Genomic DNA, 15045 nt, shown 5'->3' on the forward strand with positions numbered 1-15045 from the left:
GGTTTTCTGAGGATAGTTAAATACACTTTACATTATTTATTGATTTATTACCTTTCAGTGTTCATATGGACAACTGAATATTTTAATATCTGAATACATTTGATAAACAGTGAAGCTGCTTTAAAAATTGACACGCATGAACAAAGAGGAAATGTGAGAAAGAGGAAACTTCATCAAGCAAGTAGCAGAATGATTCCTATTTATACACAGCAAGTGTAGGTGACATCATATATACTGTATTTATATACTCTAACGTTTCATGTGCTTCCTCCTGCTCAGCCTGCTCTCTGCAGCAGCGGTTCATTAGGAGACTGCAGCACACCTGATAGTCAGGTGATACAATTTATTTCCACCTATCAGAACTTGTAGAGATCCATACATTCTAAACTTCCTGTTTCCACAGTCCAATTACAGTTCCAGACTTTCCAACATCACATTTAAACCACATTATGTCCTTTGATTCATTGAGATCATTTATGTCAGCTATGTTGTCCTCAAGATTAGACTGAATTTATGACATCATCACAACAAAAGTCATCTCAAGGCACTTTACATACAGAACAGGTCTACACTGTACTCTGTAATACTAAATAACATGACAGCAGCAGCTGTGTTGACCTAAAGGACAGATTCACATTTCTTCAGTCTGTCTTGAAGCAGTGATCAGATGGCAGAGTGAACACTGAAAGAACACAAAATCCCCTCCACATGTACTTCCATTAATATATGTAAAAGTTGTAATATGAGGCTTCAGCATTCTTTAAAATGTACTTCTTATTTATGTGTGTGTGTGTGTGTGTGTGTGTGTGTGTGTTACATAAATGCAGTGATAAACAGTGTGGAGTTGGAAAAGTTTAATGACATCAAACAAAAGCAATGCCAGCTATATGCACGTGACCATTATTATCAGTTTTTAAAACATCTATTTAAAAGGTTTGGCAGAAAAAGGGGACATCTATCTACAGTACAGTAAAAAATTCAAAGTATAAAAATATATTACAAATCTCAAGTATTTACAAAGACAGCATCTCTCTACATGTGTCTACAGTTACACTTCTGTCAGTTAGTTTTCAGTCTAGTCGTGTTACCTAAAACAAGCAACGTCTCCCCCTAAATGTCCTCAGTAAACTCAGCACCTAAACGCAGGCTTCACACAGCCATGAAACACGTCTCTACACTCCCAGGGTCCTCTGGGAGAGGGAGGAGCGGGAGAGGAGGGACGCACAGATGGACTCGTGGTTAATAGCAGGAACAGACGGAGTTCCTCTGGAGGTGGTTAGAAGAACATCCTGTAACACAAATACAAACGTTCAGACATCTTTATCAAGGTTGTTCAAGAAGTCCTGAAGCACTGGACACACACACACACACACACCTGTAGATGTTGGGGTCGAGGAGTACAGCTGTGTCTGTGGGCAGCTTGGACAGATGTACGACCTTGGTCTTCTGCTGCAGCCTGTCGCTCTCGTTCACCCACACATCTGGCAGTCTGACACACAGGGAGAGATTTAAACAACGCGTTTACATGGACTGCATCAAAGCTCACATCTGTACACTGCATCGAATATCATACTCATGTTTCCTTCTGTGTGACGAGCGCACAGCTGCAGAGCCTAGAATGCAGCAGTAGATGTAGAGCTGGCTCTGTCAATGAGACTCAGACTGCTGTCAGTGTGTAGTATATACAACCATTATTCATTATTTGTCATTAATAATTCAACTGAAATATATGAACTGAATGCAGGAGAGGGATTATCTACAGTACACTGCTGCACCACCAGGGGGAGTCTCTTCCTCTTTGGTAAGGTTGGGTTACAGGTGTGTTTAATGACTACTACACTAACTGTAACATTTACCCCCCCCCCCCCCCCCCCCTCAAATAGAACAAAGTAGCAGCGTGTCTTCACCTGCTCACTGTGTTATGTTCACTTGTTATTTGGCAGCTATGTGAGGCTCTTTAGTGTTAAACATCCAGAACAAACACCGCTCTGATTACACATTTTAAACAAAGGAAATGTTCAAAGATGAGAAGAAATGAAGATGAAGATTTGTCTGCTGCAGCTGAGCAGCTGTTTGCAGCAGCTGGACTAACATTAGCTACAGTGAACAACACATCAGCGCATCATGTCAACAGGTCTGCACATTAGTTTATATAGAAGCAGTCAGACTGAAGCATGTCTTTACATTTATACAACAGTTAGAGTTTACTTACAGTTAAACTGCAGCAATTCTAGTGAAATGTTAATAGTTAAATATGTCTGATGTCATGAATGAGCTTTGGTAAAGCTGTGGCTGGTTGTTGAACAGACTCATCACAGTCAGAGCTCTGTAGTATCAGATGAAGTCATTATATTGTGTTGTTGAATTTATCATTCAACTAACTTAGTGTTTACTTTCTGTTCTTTGAGCTAATTATTATGTAGCTGATTGTGTGTTGAACAGTTCACATCAGTGTTGAACATGGTTTATAATGGAGAACATCCAGTGTGTTTCATTCACTGTTAATAATTAAGTGATAATCGTTAACATGGCCGACTATCATTCAAGAAACAGTTTCAAACTTGTGTTCATGTATGTAATGTTAGTCTATAACTACAACTAAAAGTGTTTACACTATATATATGAAGTCATGTCAGCATTTACAGCTGGATAATTAATCTAATGTGAGCTGTGAGGTCCTGATCAGACTGAGCAAACACACACACTGCATTGTTTGTTGTAGCCTATAATTTAAAAAAAGATGCAGCAAGCTGCTTTTTTAAATTGTTGCTAGGCAACCTCTGAATCATGGTAACTTGGGCTGGTTAAGTCTGACAGCTCTCTGTCAGGATGCTGTAAAACTCAGAGTGCAACATAAAAGCAGCAAGTTAAAAACTTCACTGTCACTTAAAACATTTCAAACAGCTGATCTGACTGATCAGGACCTCACTGTGTTTGGAGCAGGTCAACAAGGAGAGTGTGATCAGAGGTGTAGAAGAAGAGAGAAAATGATGACTTACATGTCCTCAGGTGTCCAGTGCAACAAGACCTTCACTTTCCCAGAATCCTCTTTCCTCCTGGCTATTACCTGAACACACACACACACACACACGAATGATCTCTCATGACTCCACTACATTTGACTGAGGCTCAGCTCCCACTCAGCTAACCATTACAACACTTCATACAGTACAAAGTGCAGCTTGGTGAACACACAGCTCTGTGCTCTTGTTCTACAAGCTTCTCATCCAGTGATGCATCACTGCACTACTATATGTGGAGGTCTGCTGCATACCGTGTGTGTGTGTGTGTGTGTGTATGAGTGTGTGTGTGTGTGAGAGTGTGTGAGTGTGTGTGAGAGAGAGCTCACCGTGCTGTGGAACACCACACTGTGTCCGTTGCCCTGACTCTCGATGTGTGTTGCCAGGTTGAGGCAGATGGCTCGATGGCGGATGGCGTCCATGGTCTGAGCATCAAAGAAGTCGTGAGGTCGAGCTGCAAAATACAAAAGTCATTATGAACATGACTCATTAAAACTTTGTATGTGTGTGTAAGGATGTGTAAATAAAAAGTGTATGTGTTGTACGTACGGAGGGAGCGTTTGTGTTTGTTCTTCAGTTTCCGTCTCTTGTTGAGGCCGGCTTTGGACGGAGACTCCTCCTTCACTTTGCCCTGATTGGACAGTTTGGAGGAACCCTGCGAGCTGAAGTGAGTGGGGACGTGTCGAGCCAGCCCCCCCTGAGAGGCAAACGTGGCGTTGCAGCCCCCCACCACACACTGCAGGAACACACACACACACACACACACACACACACACACACACACACACACACACACACACACACACACACACACACACACACACACACACACACACACACACACACACACACACACACACACACACACACACACACACACACTTCAAGCTATCAGAGTGAAGACAGGTACTGATGTGTGATATGGTAGACATGAAGTGTGTGTGTGTGTTCTTACCTTGAATGGTTTGTCTCCGCTGTGTGTCAGCATGTGTCTCTGCAGCCAGCTCTGACTGGTGGACGGTGTGTTGTACACCTTACAGCCTTTCCACAGACACACAAACACCTGCAACACACACACACACATTAACATCAACATGACTCTCTCTTGATATTGCACAGACAGGCCTGAGCTGTCACAGAGTTTCCAGCCAGCAGTTAACATCTGTCCACTGATTCCTACATGAGCTTTCATTTAATGATGGTTTCAGATTACACTCTAACTCCAACTGTCAGTCTCCACCTTTCAACATGAACACACACACACAGTGTAACCCTCACCCCTCCTCTCTGTCCGTCCACATGTGTGGCTCTGATGTGTTCGGCCAGGTCGGGGCTGCTGGGAAACAGCAGCTGGCAGTGATCCCAGCAGCACGTGTAACTCAGGGACTTGCCGCCCGCCGCCGCCGAGCTCCCGCCACTTCCCGCCACCGTGCCCCCACCGTGACCGTTGAGCATGGCCGGGGTGGAGCGGCCGCTGGACGCCGTGCTCTCCATGTCCATCAGGGTGCTGCTGATACTGGAGAACACACGAGAGAGAGAGAGAGAGAGAGAGAGAGAGAGAGAGAGAGAGAGAGAGAGAGAGAGAGAGAGAGAGAGAGAGAGAGAGAGAGAGAGAGAGAGAGAGAGAGAGAGAGAGAGAGAGAGAGAGAGAGAGAGAGAGAGAGAGAGAGAGAGAGTGTGTGAGTGTGAGTGTTACGGTGTGATGGCTCAACACGGAAACAGTCATCAGCTTTCTGACACAGTCAATGATTCCAAATCAGCAGCAAGCACATGTTGAATAAAGCCACTAAGAATCTCTGGCTTGTTTGGGTGAGATAAGAGGTCAATATTAACACAGTGATGCAGAATGGGTGAGTCAACACACACACACACACACACACACACACACACGGAATATGACTGGCGACGTGTGTGTGTGTCACTAGAGAAGAAAGAACTAGTCGAGCAGTGTACGAGAGTGTAAGAAATAAGACTAGAGTTAAGTTTAAGTCAACACATGTAAAAGTGTCACAGATGCTGAGTCAGCAGAAACAAGCGGAATAAAAAAATACTGGAGATTAATTTGAAGCCATTTAAAATACAAAAGTCTTATTCAGTGTTCAGTCTCAAAAATCTATTAACATTTATTATTTTTTAGCTTTTACATCACTCATTTACAGAGAAACAACATTTTATATTATTATATTATATTTATGTTTTAAATGTTAATTATTTGAGTTTATTAGGGTATTGTTTACATGTTTATGACATTAATACTAGTAATTTAAACGTGTGTTATCACTAACTGTGTTTCATGTATTGAAGTCTAAAGCTCACTGCAGCTGTGTGAGGCTGATGAAGCTTATCAATGTTAATAAAATCCTTGATTGTTCAGTTTTATGAATACCATTAAAAACAGCTGATAGCTGTGTGTGTGTGTGTGTGTGTGTGTGTGTGTGTGCAGACATCATTCATGTGTTGATAAACCTGAGCTACACTGATTGATAGGAACAGTAACAGTTATCACACACTGTATTAAGTCTCAAACAGGACTTTACTTCATTTTAAAGTTTTCTCCACTGAACTGAAACTAGCTCATCACAAGATAACTGGAGCTCTTTCACTTTAACCTGAAATCTGTGTGTGTGCGTGTGCCTGTGTGTGTGTGGGCCGAGCCAATTGACCATCTGCTCTGATCAATCTGTCCATACTGACTCTCTGTGGGGGCTGAGCCTACAACATCCTACAAGAGGACTAAGCCCTCACGTTTACTGTAACACACACACACACACACACACACACACACACACACACACACACACACACACACACACACACACACACACACACACACACACACACACACACACGCACACGCCACTCTGCCGTGTGGGAACAAAAGTAACACTGAAGTCTTCCAGCTGCCACAACAGCAGGATCAGTAACAGTGGAGAAGCAGCCAAGTGGGCATTAAAGCAGCCAGTGCATTCTATTTTCTATTTTTAATAAAGTGTATCTCTTCAATGAGACAATTAACACAACAATGTCCAAACACTCCTACTGGAGTCTGAAATACATGGCTCATAAATAAATAGTGGAGCAGCTGTAGTGGATGAAACCTGATGATTACATCTATCATTGAGTTATTATGTAGTGGCTCTAAAACACTGATATGTGTGATTGCAGATGAGTTCATTAGGCAAGCCAGTTTAACTATAAAGCACATTTCATACACAGAGGTAGATTCAAGCTGCTGTACACACAACACAACGTTAAACACCACCACGGTTTCCATCAGAACACCTGCTGGGCCTAAACAACAGGGATAAAACATTTTTAAACAGTATTTCTGAACTCAAATGTGTTAGAGTGTGTGTGTGTGTATGTGTGTGTGTGTGTGTGTGTGTGTGTGTGTGTGTGTGTGAGAGAGAGAGACAGTGAGGCAAGCAGCTACCATCCAAAAATCAGGCAGAGAGCAAGAGTGTTTCTGCCAAAAACAAGCAATGAGAGCAGGGGAGACAGCTGCTCTCTAACAGCTCTGTGTGTTTACAGCAGAGAGTAGGAGGGAGGACAGAGGTCTCACTCTGCTGCTCTCTGTGCCAACACTGTGCTGCATGATAACTACAAGCTGCTTCTCCTTATTTAGATTTTGTCCTGGACATTACTAAGGGAGGTCTCACAGGGTTACATTGCTGGTCATATATTCAGGGCCATGTCCGTGTAGAAATAACTAATACAATGTTAAAATCTATTTATGTGGCTCCATGGCAACCAGGGTAGAGATTTAAGAACTGGGATAATGTGGACTTTGGTTTTGGTCTGTAGTCCTTCAGCTGAATTCTGAATAAGTTGCAGGTACCTGATGGTGTTTTTAGGAAGTCCTGTCACAAATCCAGTACAGTAATCAATTTTGTTGAAGATGAAAGTATGAATCAGGTTTTCCAAATATTGTTCTGTCATGACTTTCTTGACATTTATAAAATGCTGATTTTGTTCTTCCTTTTACATGACACAAAATCACAAAGCTGCTCTTTTGTTTTCAGTGTCTTGTCCTTTAAGTGAGCGGCAAACCTGAGCCTCTTATGTTTGCTACTAAATTAAAAAGATCTTTTTTTCTTGTTTAACTGCAAGAAATCCAGTTATATGTTTCATCAACATAACTATGACAGTAAGGTTGTTGTCCTGGTGGATGTGGCCATGTAGGAGCATGTACAGGTTAAACACACTGAACCTTGAGGACACCCCAGGGTGCTTGCTTTCCAACAGTGATAAAATATAGAATTTCCCCCTCCGAGTATGATTCAGCTATTTTAAATTGCTCTAGAATAACTAACACGGTTTTCCAGTCTATGTAACAATAAACTGTCATCAACGGTACAAAAGATAAGATCTGGAAACACTGAAACTGATACTTGCCTCCATCACTATTAAAACAAATATCATTTAAAGCTTTTATTAGTCATCTGTGCTGTGATTGGCACAGAGACCTGATTGAGATTGATCAAAATAGTCACTTAAAATCAAGAAAAGTGTTAATTTCTGTATAATCTTGCTTAAAAAGGGTGAGTGTGAGCTGGGTGAGCAGCTGCTGGAGCCCCAGGCCCCAGGGTGGAGGGTGGAGGGTCACAGCAGCGTCTGACCTAAAGTAATGTGCTAGTAATAAGTCAGATCCAGGAGTGTTAACTAGACAAAACTAGGTGGCAGTTACAACACTTCCTCCCACTGTGCTTATCATTATCTTATGTGTGTGTGTGTGTGTGTGTGTGTGTGTGTGTGTGTGTGTGTGTGTGTGCTGATGGAATACTGTGTGTTAAGTCAGGTTATTTGCTTGGTGAGCTGATACATGTCACTTCTTCCATTTCTAACAGGCGTCTCTCTATTGGACGGTTGTGAAAGAGTTGAGATATGCTTCAGTGGAAATGAGTTTCACATTGTGTGTGAAGCTGTGGGAAAGAGCAACGTGAGATCCATCTGAATAGAAACTCAGTCTGACCTGTTGGACAATGATGAGCTGGAACACTGGACTATATGTAAATAAAGAAAAATGTCATATTAACACTAAAATGGTATAGTTCAATAATTGTGTGTGTGCTATTTCAAGCTTTCACTGTCACTTTTTGACGCTAACACATGACACTTCGGCCAAGGACACTAAAGCATGTCAGCTTTCAGCTGTTGCCACGGTATTCTTCACACACACATCACAGTAATAAGCCCACACTGTCACACACTCAGACCCTCCTTATTTACTACACAGTGCTCTACATTTACCCTCCTCCACTGTCAGAATGCTGAGTGTGTAAATTTCTCATCTATATTTTGCCTTCAAATATTCCACCATGGAACATAAAAGTAGTGTCCATAGTATGCACACTACTGTCTGCTCCACATTTTAAAGATCACATGACTCTATATCTGATGAAGGATGATTAGTTAGTGTTTGATATTTTGATGTAGTGTTTATTCTACAGGGAGTAGTGACAGTGAATAGAGAGTGACTTCAGACACAGCCTGTAGATCAGTCTGTTCAAACAGCTGGAAACTTATTGTCTGCAGTATGACTTCAGAGGAATGAGGAACACAACACATATTTTGTCATCAGATTAAGCAAGAGGACAATATGTTACGACTCCTGTGTACTGTAGCAGCCTTACACACATACTGTTCAGTGTTATTATTGTATATAGTGCTCCAGAGCTTGTCCTAAGGATCAGTAGAAGTGCTGATCCAGGCATATTTTAAAGGATGAGTATCTGCTATAATAAAGCAGATCAAATGCTTATCCTGCTTCTCAACACTATTTCATTTCAGAAGAATTCAAATTAGAGTGTGTGATCATGAACAACATGAATTCTGACATCCTGGTAGAGAAAACCCACATATCCATATAACATCTGGATGGATGTAGTAGTAGTGTAGTAACTATTGTAAGAGCTGAACAATGAGTAGATGTGTTGGGTGGAGCAACAGAATATTATCAGCTACTGATTAACATGATTAAAGTGCTGATCAGTGCTGCTTCTAGCCTCTCCACTGTGAGGATGTGCTGCTGTTATTTGGTTTATATCATAGTACGCTTAATATTTTATAACACATTAACCCTGAGAAATTCAGTGAAGACTAGGGCTGGGTAATACATCAATATTACATCAATAGTGATATTTTATAGATATCAATTTTGAATATGGTAACATGGTGATATGGAATAAGTGTCTTTACCTGCTTTTAAAGGCGGCTTTACAGTAAAAATGTTATTTTATGAGCTCAACACACTGTTCTATTATCTGCCTTTACCCACTTAGTCATTTTATCCACATAACTGATGATTATGTAGCAAAAATCTCATTGTTTGTCATATTTTTTAATTATGGATATGGAGGTATTAGGTCAAAAATACTGTGCTATTTGATTCTGCTCATATCACTCAGCCTTACTAAATACCTGCCCTCATTTTATATATATATATATATATATATATATATATATACACACATACATATATATACACATACACACACACACACACACACACTATTAATGACTGGATGAACCCATTAAAAAGCAGGTTAATGTGACAGTTACCAGTAAATGGCTTCTGTTGGCTTTTGAGGATGTACAGTAACACACTGTATATGATGATGTCACTCATTCATGTCAGTCACCTTCTACTTTCACACCCAGACTTCTCACAAAAAAGGAAATACCCGTCAGCGTAGTCATCCTGTAACCATGTCACAACGCATTAAACATCAAAAGACATATCAAAGAGGAATGCAGACGGAGGATTATTGTGCTAACACGGTTAACAGCAGGTGTGTGTGTGCTGCTCTCATCTGCCTCTCTTCTATTATTCACTGGTTAAACTGCAGCAGTGTAGGTGGCAAGCACCGTGACTCAAACCAGCGTGGTACAGGCTGCACATGTTGTGATGCTAACCGCGGGATTTCCAAAAAACCGGGGGGGGGGGGGGGGGGGGGTCCGTTTCCCTTCAGATTACACGCTCGGCAAATGTGCAACTAACGTCAGCTGTTTCTAGATGACACAATACACAGTGATGCTTTTAAATGGTTAAAACAATAAGCACATATGGAATCACTGCAGAGTATTTCATGAGAAAAGAGTGTGTTACATTTCCTGTGATCAGACTCAATCACACTGAGTAGATGAGCAGTGTGGACTGTGCTGGTAATCACACTGCAGCTCATTTAGCAGCAGTGTAGGTGTGCACAGTTAGTTTCAGTTGTTTCACACCTGCTTGTTATCATTGATGTTTATGTTGCGAAGCGTAGTGACATCAGTTCATTCTCAATTCTTTTTACTCTGTCGGTGGAGTCTGGAGGGAAAGTTCAGACAGTCGGAGCGTGTTTGTGCACACGCACACACCTGTTCACCACTCAGCTTCACTATCACTGGTCAACAGAGATCACTTACATGACTTTATTGGAGGGAAACTTTGACACTTTGATGTTAGAGTGTTGCTTCATCAAGGCCTGTCACAATATCTACTTTTACTGGACGATATATTGTCTCAGAAATAATCACGATAAATAATATTATTGTCGTTTGAAGATCATTTTATACCACTGATATAATGATAATATAATAGTATAATAATTTAAGGAGGGCATTACTGTCATTACATCAGATACTGCTTTTGTGAAAAGGGGCACATATCAAAGAGGTTGGGCAACACTAGTTCAATATTTACCAATTAATTGTATTTTATAAGCTTATACTACTAAATCATTGCAGTGAGGTGACACATCTAATATTTCCCTATGAATTGTAATGGAACAGAAGTATAAAGTAACATATACTACTATGTCTACTAGTTCTATTAGACGATATATTGTCTCAGAAATAATTATATAATAATGTAAGGGGGGGGGTGGAGGGTGGGATTGGAGAGTGGGGGCTACACTGTCATTATGGTTGAGGACAGAGTTATTTACCTTTAATTCTTCTACAGTCTCCACTCAGGACATACACAGTGAGGAATGGAGGACACTACTTGTTTAACCAATGTGACATGAATAGTCTCTTAGCTGCTAATATGAAGTGTGGCAATACTGAGGTCAAAGGTCATGTCCATGTATCATACGATAAGTCCATATATAGACATGATGATGCTGATGATTACGTTATTATACAATAAGTCGATAACCTAATTATTATCAGGCCTCGTCATTTATCAGCACTGTTTCTTATGAACAGACACATCCAGAGTGTGTAACAGCTTATCTAACATTATGGACCACAAGCATTGATCACTTTATCACCTGGATATTTGAGATTAGCCAAAACTACAGCAAGCACCTGCTCTCCATCACCTGTTTACCACTAACCTGTGAGCAGAGAAACGTCCAAACTAAGATCTTTTAACCTCAATTAGCTCCAACAAGCTGACCTCAGTGATAACCTGATGCTTCCCACAGCTGTTTCCTGGTTAACAAAAACCCCATAATCAATTCAAACTGCTGGAAGGACTTTTACCAGGAAACAGCTGCAGGAAGTGTGATGTTTGTATTAAAAAATACTCCCACATGGCAAACATCTGCTTTCTAACAACGACCGCCTGCACGCTCTTTTCCATATTTACTTCCTAACTCTGGTCATTTATCATTATTTACAGAACTTTACAATTAAAACAAGATGTGATTATTAAGGAAATGCAACTTTTTAGCATAAATACATCAATCAATGAGGTTATGCTGATGACACTAGTAATTAAAACAAGGTTGGTGCCAGACATGTGCACGGACATCCATTGATGTCCTGTAGCAGAGGTTCCCAACATGAGGCTACAGACCCTCACAACAGACCGCAGGATAAACATGAGATTGCAAATGATTAAGAGGATGTAAAAACATTTTTAAAAAAAAGAATTCACGCTTTACTCATTTTTCGCCTTTCTTTCGTCCCCAAATTTTTACATCTTCAAACACAATGCTGCCAAAAAGTTGGTGCCACTTTGGTGTGGTGTGTTTGCTGTTTACTACAAAGCAATGCAGTCAAAACCAAATCCCAATGAAAAGAGGAAAACATGATGGAAACCTGATATTTCTGTTTGTTTCATGTATTCACATGAGGAATGTTAGTGTCCTCATCACTCCACACTGATCTTTTGTTTTTGTCTCTTCTGTGCACATTGAAGCCACATTTTTTATATACACATCATGATTTATTCACTGAATCTGTTTCCATTGAATCTAGAATCTAGGACTTTTCCATCTCAACATAGTAAATAAACTTTTGGCAATATTCCGATTCTGGTGTTTCCACTCAGGTTGATTCCAGTGTAAACTGAAAAACAGGTGGATGGAAACAGAGTATTAAAAGGAAAAGAAAGTTGGGGGGGGGGGGTGTAATGTGATAAACTGACCTCCAGGATTGCAATCATCTTACTCAAGCTGATGTGCCCTTGAGCAAGACAATGCATCCCTCCTGTCCTAACTGTACTACATATAGCTCAGGTTGGAAAGCAAGTGAACATGTCACCTTTATATGTTGACATCACTTACATATACTAAGCTGTTATACTAAGCTGAAGTTTGATGTGAGGTAAAGTTTCTCACTGTGGAGTGTGTGGATCATAAATGGTCATTCAAACTGAGTTTAGTTTGTTCGTATTATAATTTATATTAAATAAAAACAGCTGGAGATTTAAGATGAACACTGATATTAAGAGAGACACCACTCTCCTGCAGACAGGTGAGTTATAATCAGCTAAATCATACACAAGCATAGTCATTTAAAGATAAGAACTATATTTTCCGGCGGAGGAAATTTTTTTTTTTACATTTTAATCTAACACTTAAAAAATATTTAAGTTAGCTTCGTGTTGTGACATAACATAACATCTCAGTTGTTGTATAAACGGCCTCTTCATACTACTACTACTACTTCCACAGACCTGTCTTCCGAATCCATCCGACTGAGCGGCTCTCCATCCGACGAGGTGAGCTCCACGCTGGCCCGTCGTTTGGTGCCGTGCTCGGGCTTCTCCGCGGTCTTTGTGCGGTCTTTGTGCGGTGAGGAGGACACGTTCTCCCCCTCTCTTTGTTCTTCTTTCAGCACCCGGGAGCCCTCTTGTGCGGAATCAATGCTACTCGCCAAACTCCCCTGTACGGGACTTTTTACCGGTTCAGATAGTTTACCGTCGGCTTCCCCTTCACCGTCGTCCCTTTCTTCGCTCGGTGAAGCCGTTTCTTTGTCGTCGTCGGGACCGGGAGACGAGTTGTCCCCGTGCTCCTCCGCCACACCGCGACCGCTGCTCACGTCCATTCTCACTGTGTTCTCGTTGTTGTCGCCCGGTTCCTGTTTGGGGTCCGGCACGGCCTGTCCCTCCTTGCCGGTTTCTGCCGTTTCCCCGGTGCCGTTTTGATCCGACGTCGGTTGAGAATCTTGTTCGGCCCCGTCGCTCGTTATTTGAGCCATTTTCGAACAACGAGAAAAGCTATATTTGTGATGTTTGACTGGAAAAGTTGGCCCAGACTGCCCTTCTTCCTCCACTCACACTCTCCGCTTCAAGCGTAAAACACAGCAGGGGGTTTGTAGTGACGTCGGGGCTCCGCATGGCCAAAGCTCATCTATTCAGACAGATGATCCACTCATTGCCTAAACCTGCATTCACCAATAACTATAATATTAACTCAAAACAGATTCATGTGAAGACAACAGTTCCTGTGAATTCCATTCAACCTTATCACATAATTTAGGCTTTATATACGTATGTCTTTTTGACACCCACTAATAGAAAAAAATCCTGACTCTGACATCTGAGTGCAATCTGTTGATACCCGTAAATATGTGTAAACAAATAAAACTATATAATAAATATATACATACTAATCTAGTTAAGCCTATGCTAAAAGGTTACTGATTCAGCAAATCTACCATCAGGGCCCCTTGAAATTAGTTAAGCCTGTCCCATGTACAGTGGTTACCTAATGTTTTCCTTTCGTATTCATTATTTTTTAACTTTATAGAATATCTCATTAAAGCAAATATAAAGATATGCTGGACAAAATTAGAAATGGTTGGGTAAAAGACAGATCTGCTTTTTTAAATAAAAAAGACGATTCATCTTCGCGAATATAGACGATCTCTGGCATTGTGGCCTCGCAGCTCCACGTGTTCCGACAAACAGAAAAATGATCCAACTCAAAAAGTGCTGAAAAGGCACGTTCTTATCCTAGCAAGGTGCATATTCGTGAAGGCACCGGCACTGTTTTCACACCAGTTTAGACTTTAAAACTGTTCCAAATACATTTTTATGTTAAACTACCACTGACTCTACTCAGCCTGTGCATATTCTGAAACGTGCTGACCACAGTGGCCGACTTGTTGCATTGAAATGAGGCCCTGCTCTTGTGCTGCCTGATTTCAGATGCAGAAAAAGTTCCATCTTCAGTTCCTAAATAGTTGGTTTTTAAGGCTACAAAATAACTGATACCTCATATGCAGCTGGTTGATTAGTTGATAATAGTAATAATAGTGGTTGTGATGATTAAAAAAAAAAAAAAAAAGCTTATTTATTTGCATGCACATACATCATTGCAAAAGTATAAATTAGCTTTTTGCAGGGTGCCAATTTATTTACTGATTGACTTAATAATTAAATGTGGATTCATGAACGCATGAACGCTCATCATCTCAATGTCCACTTTCAAGTAGAGCTGAAAGCATTCGTGCATTATTTATCAGTGTAGCAATCTAGCAGATGTGTGAATGGTGCAGATTGCTGGTCCATTGGTTGCACTGTCACCCATTTAATGTGAGTCAGCTCTGTATCTGTTTACACAAACCTCAAACACCTCATCATTTTGAAGATGGAAGATTTTACTGTTTAGCCTACGTCTACCACTGTGGTTATAATCCTACATGTTTGACAGATTCATACTATATCCTTTTTTTAACCTTCAGTATTAAATATTCACTTCTTATTGGGTTCCCATCTGACATGGAAAAATCCCACAACTTGTATCCATAACCTGTACTGATGATTCATGAGTAGAAATATACAGTATTTAAGGTTTGGGACCCA

At 40.8% G+C, this 15045-nt stretch overlaps 1 protein-coding gene across 1 annotated transcript; it reads right to left on the bottom strand.

Annotated features, from left to right (window-relative positions):
• Window positions 1–845: 845 nt before the first annotated feature.
• aebp2 (AE binding protein 2) lies at window positions 846–13493 on the bottom strand. The gene is made up of 8 exons (XM_053313969.1): window positions 12913–13493; window positions 4299–4536; window positions 3976–4083; window positions 3570–3756; window positions 3350–3474; window positions 3000–3067; window positions 1376–1489; window positions 846–1289 (listed from the first exon to the last, which is right to left on the bottom strand). The coding sequence occupies exons 1-8, from the start codon at window positions 13434–13436 to the stop codon at window positions 1277–1279; spliced, it is 1377 nt and encodes a 458-aa protein (XP_053169944.1). The 5' UTR covers window positions 13437–13493; the 3' UTR covers window positions 846–1276.
• Between the last annotated feature and the right edge of the window lie 1552 nt (window positions 13494–15045).

The sequence above is a fragment of the Scomber japonicus genome, chromosome 23 (genome assembly GCF_027409825.1).
Source record: "Scomber japonicus isolate fScoJap1 chromosome 23, fScoJap1.pri, whole genome shotgun sequence".
Lineage (NCBI taxonomy): Eukaryota > Metazoa > Chordata > Actinopteri > Scombriformes > Scombridae > Scomber > Scomber japonicus.

Bases quoted from the DNA above. Each gene is read 5' to 3' on its own strand.
- aebp2 (XM_053313969.1), bottom strand. From the start codon at position 13,436: ATGGCTCAAATAACGAGCGACGGGGCCGAACAAGATTCTCAACCGACG. The intron at 3,757-3,975 runs GTAAGAACACAC...GTGTTCCTGCAG, and splicing joins GCGGAGACAAACCATTCAAG to TGTGTGGTGGGGGGCTGCAA. The intron at 3,068-3,349 runs GTGAGCTCTCTC...GTGTGTGTTCAG, and splicing joins GTGTGGTGTTCCACAGCACG to GTAATAGCCAGGAGGAAAGA.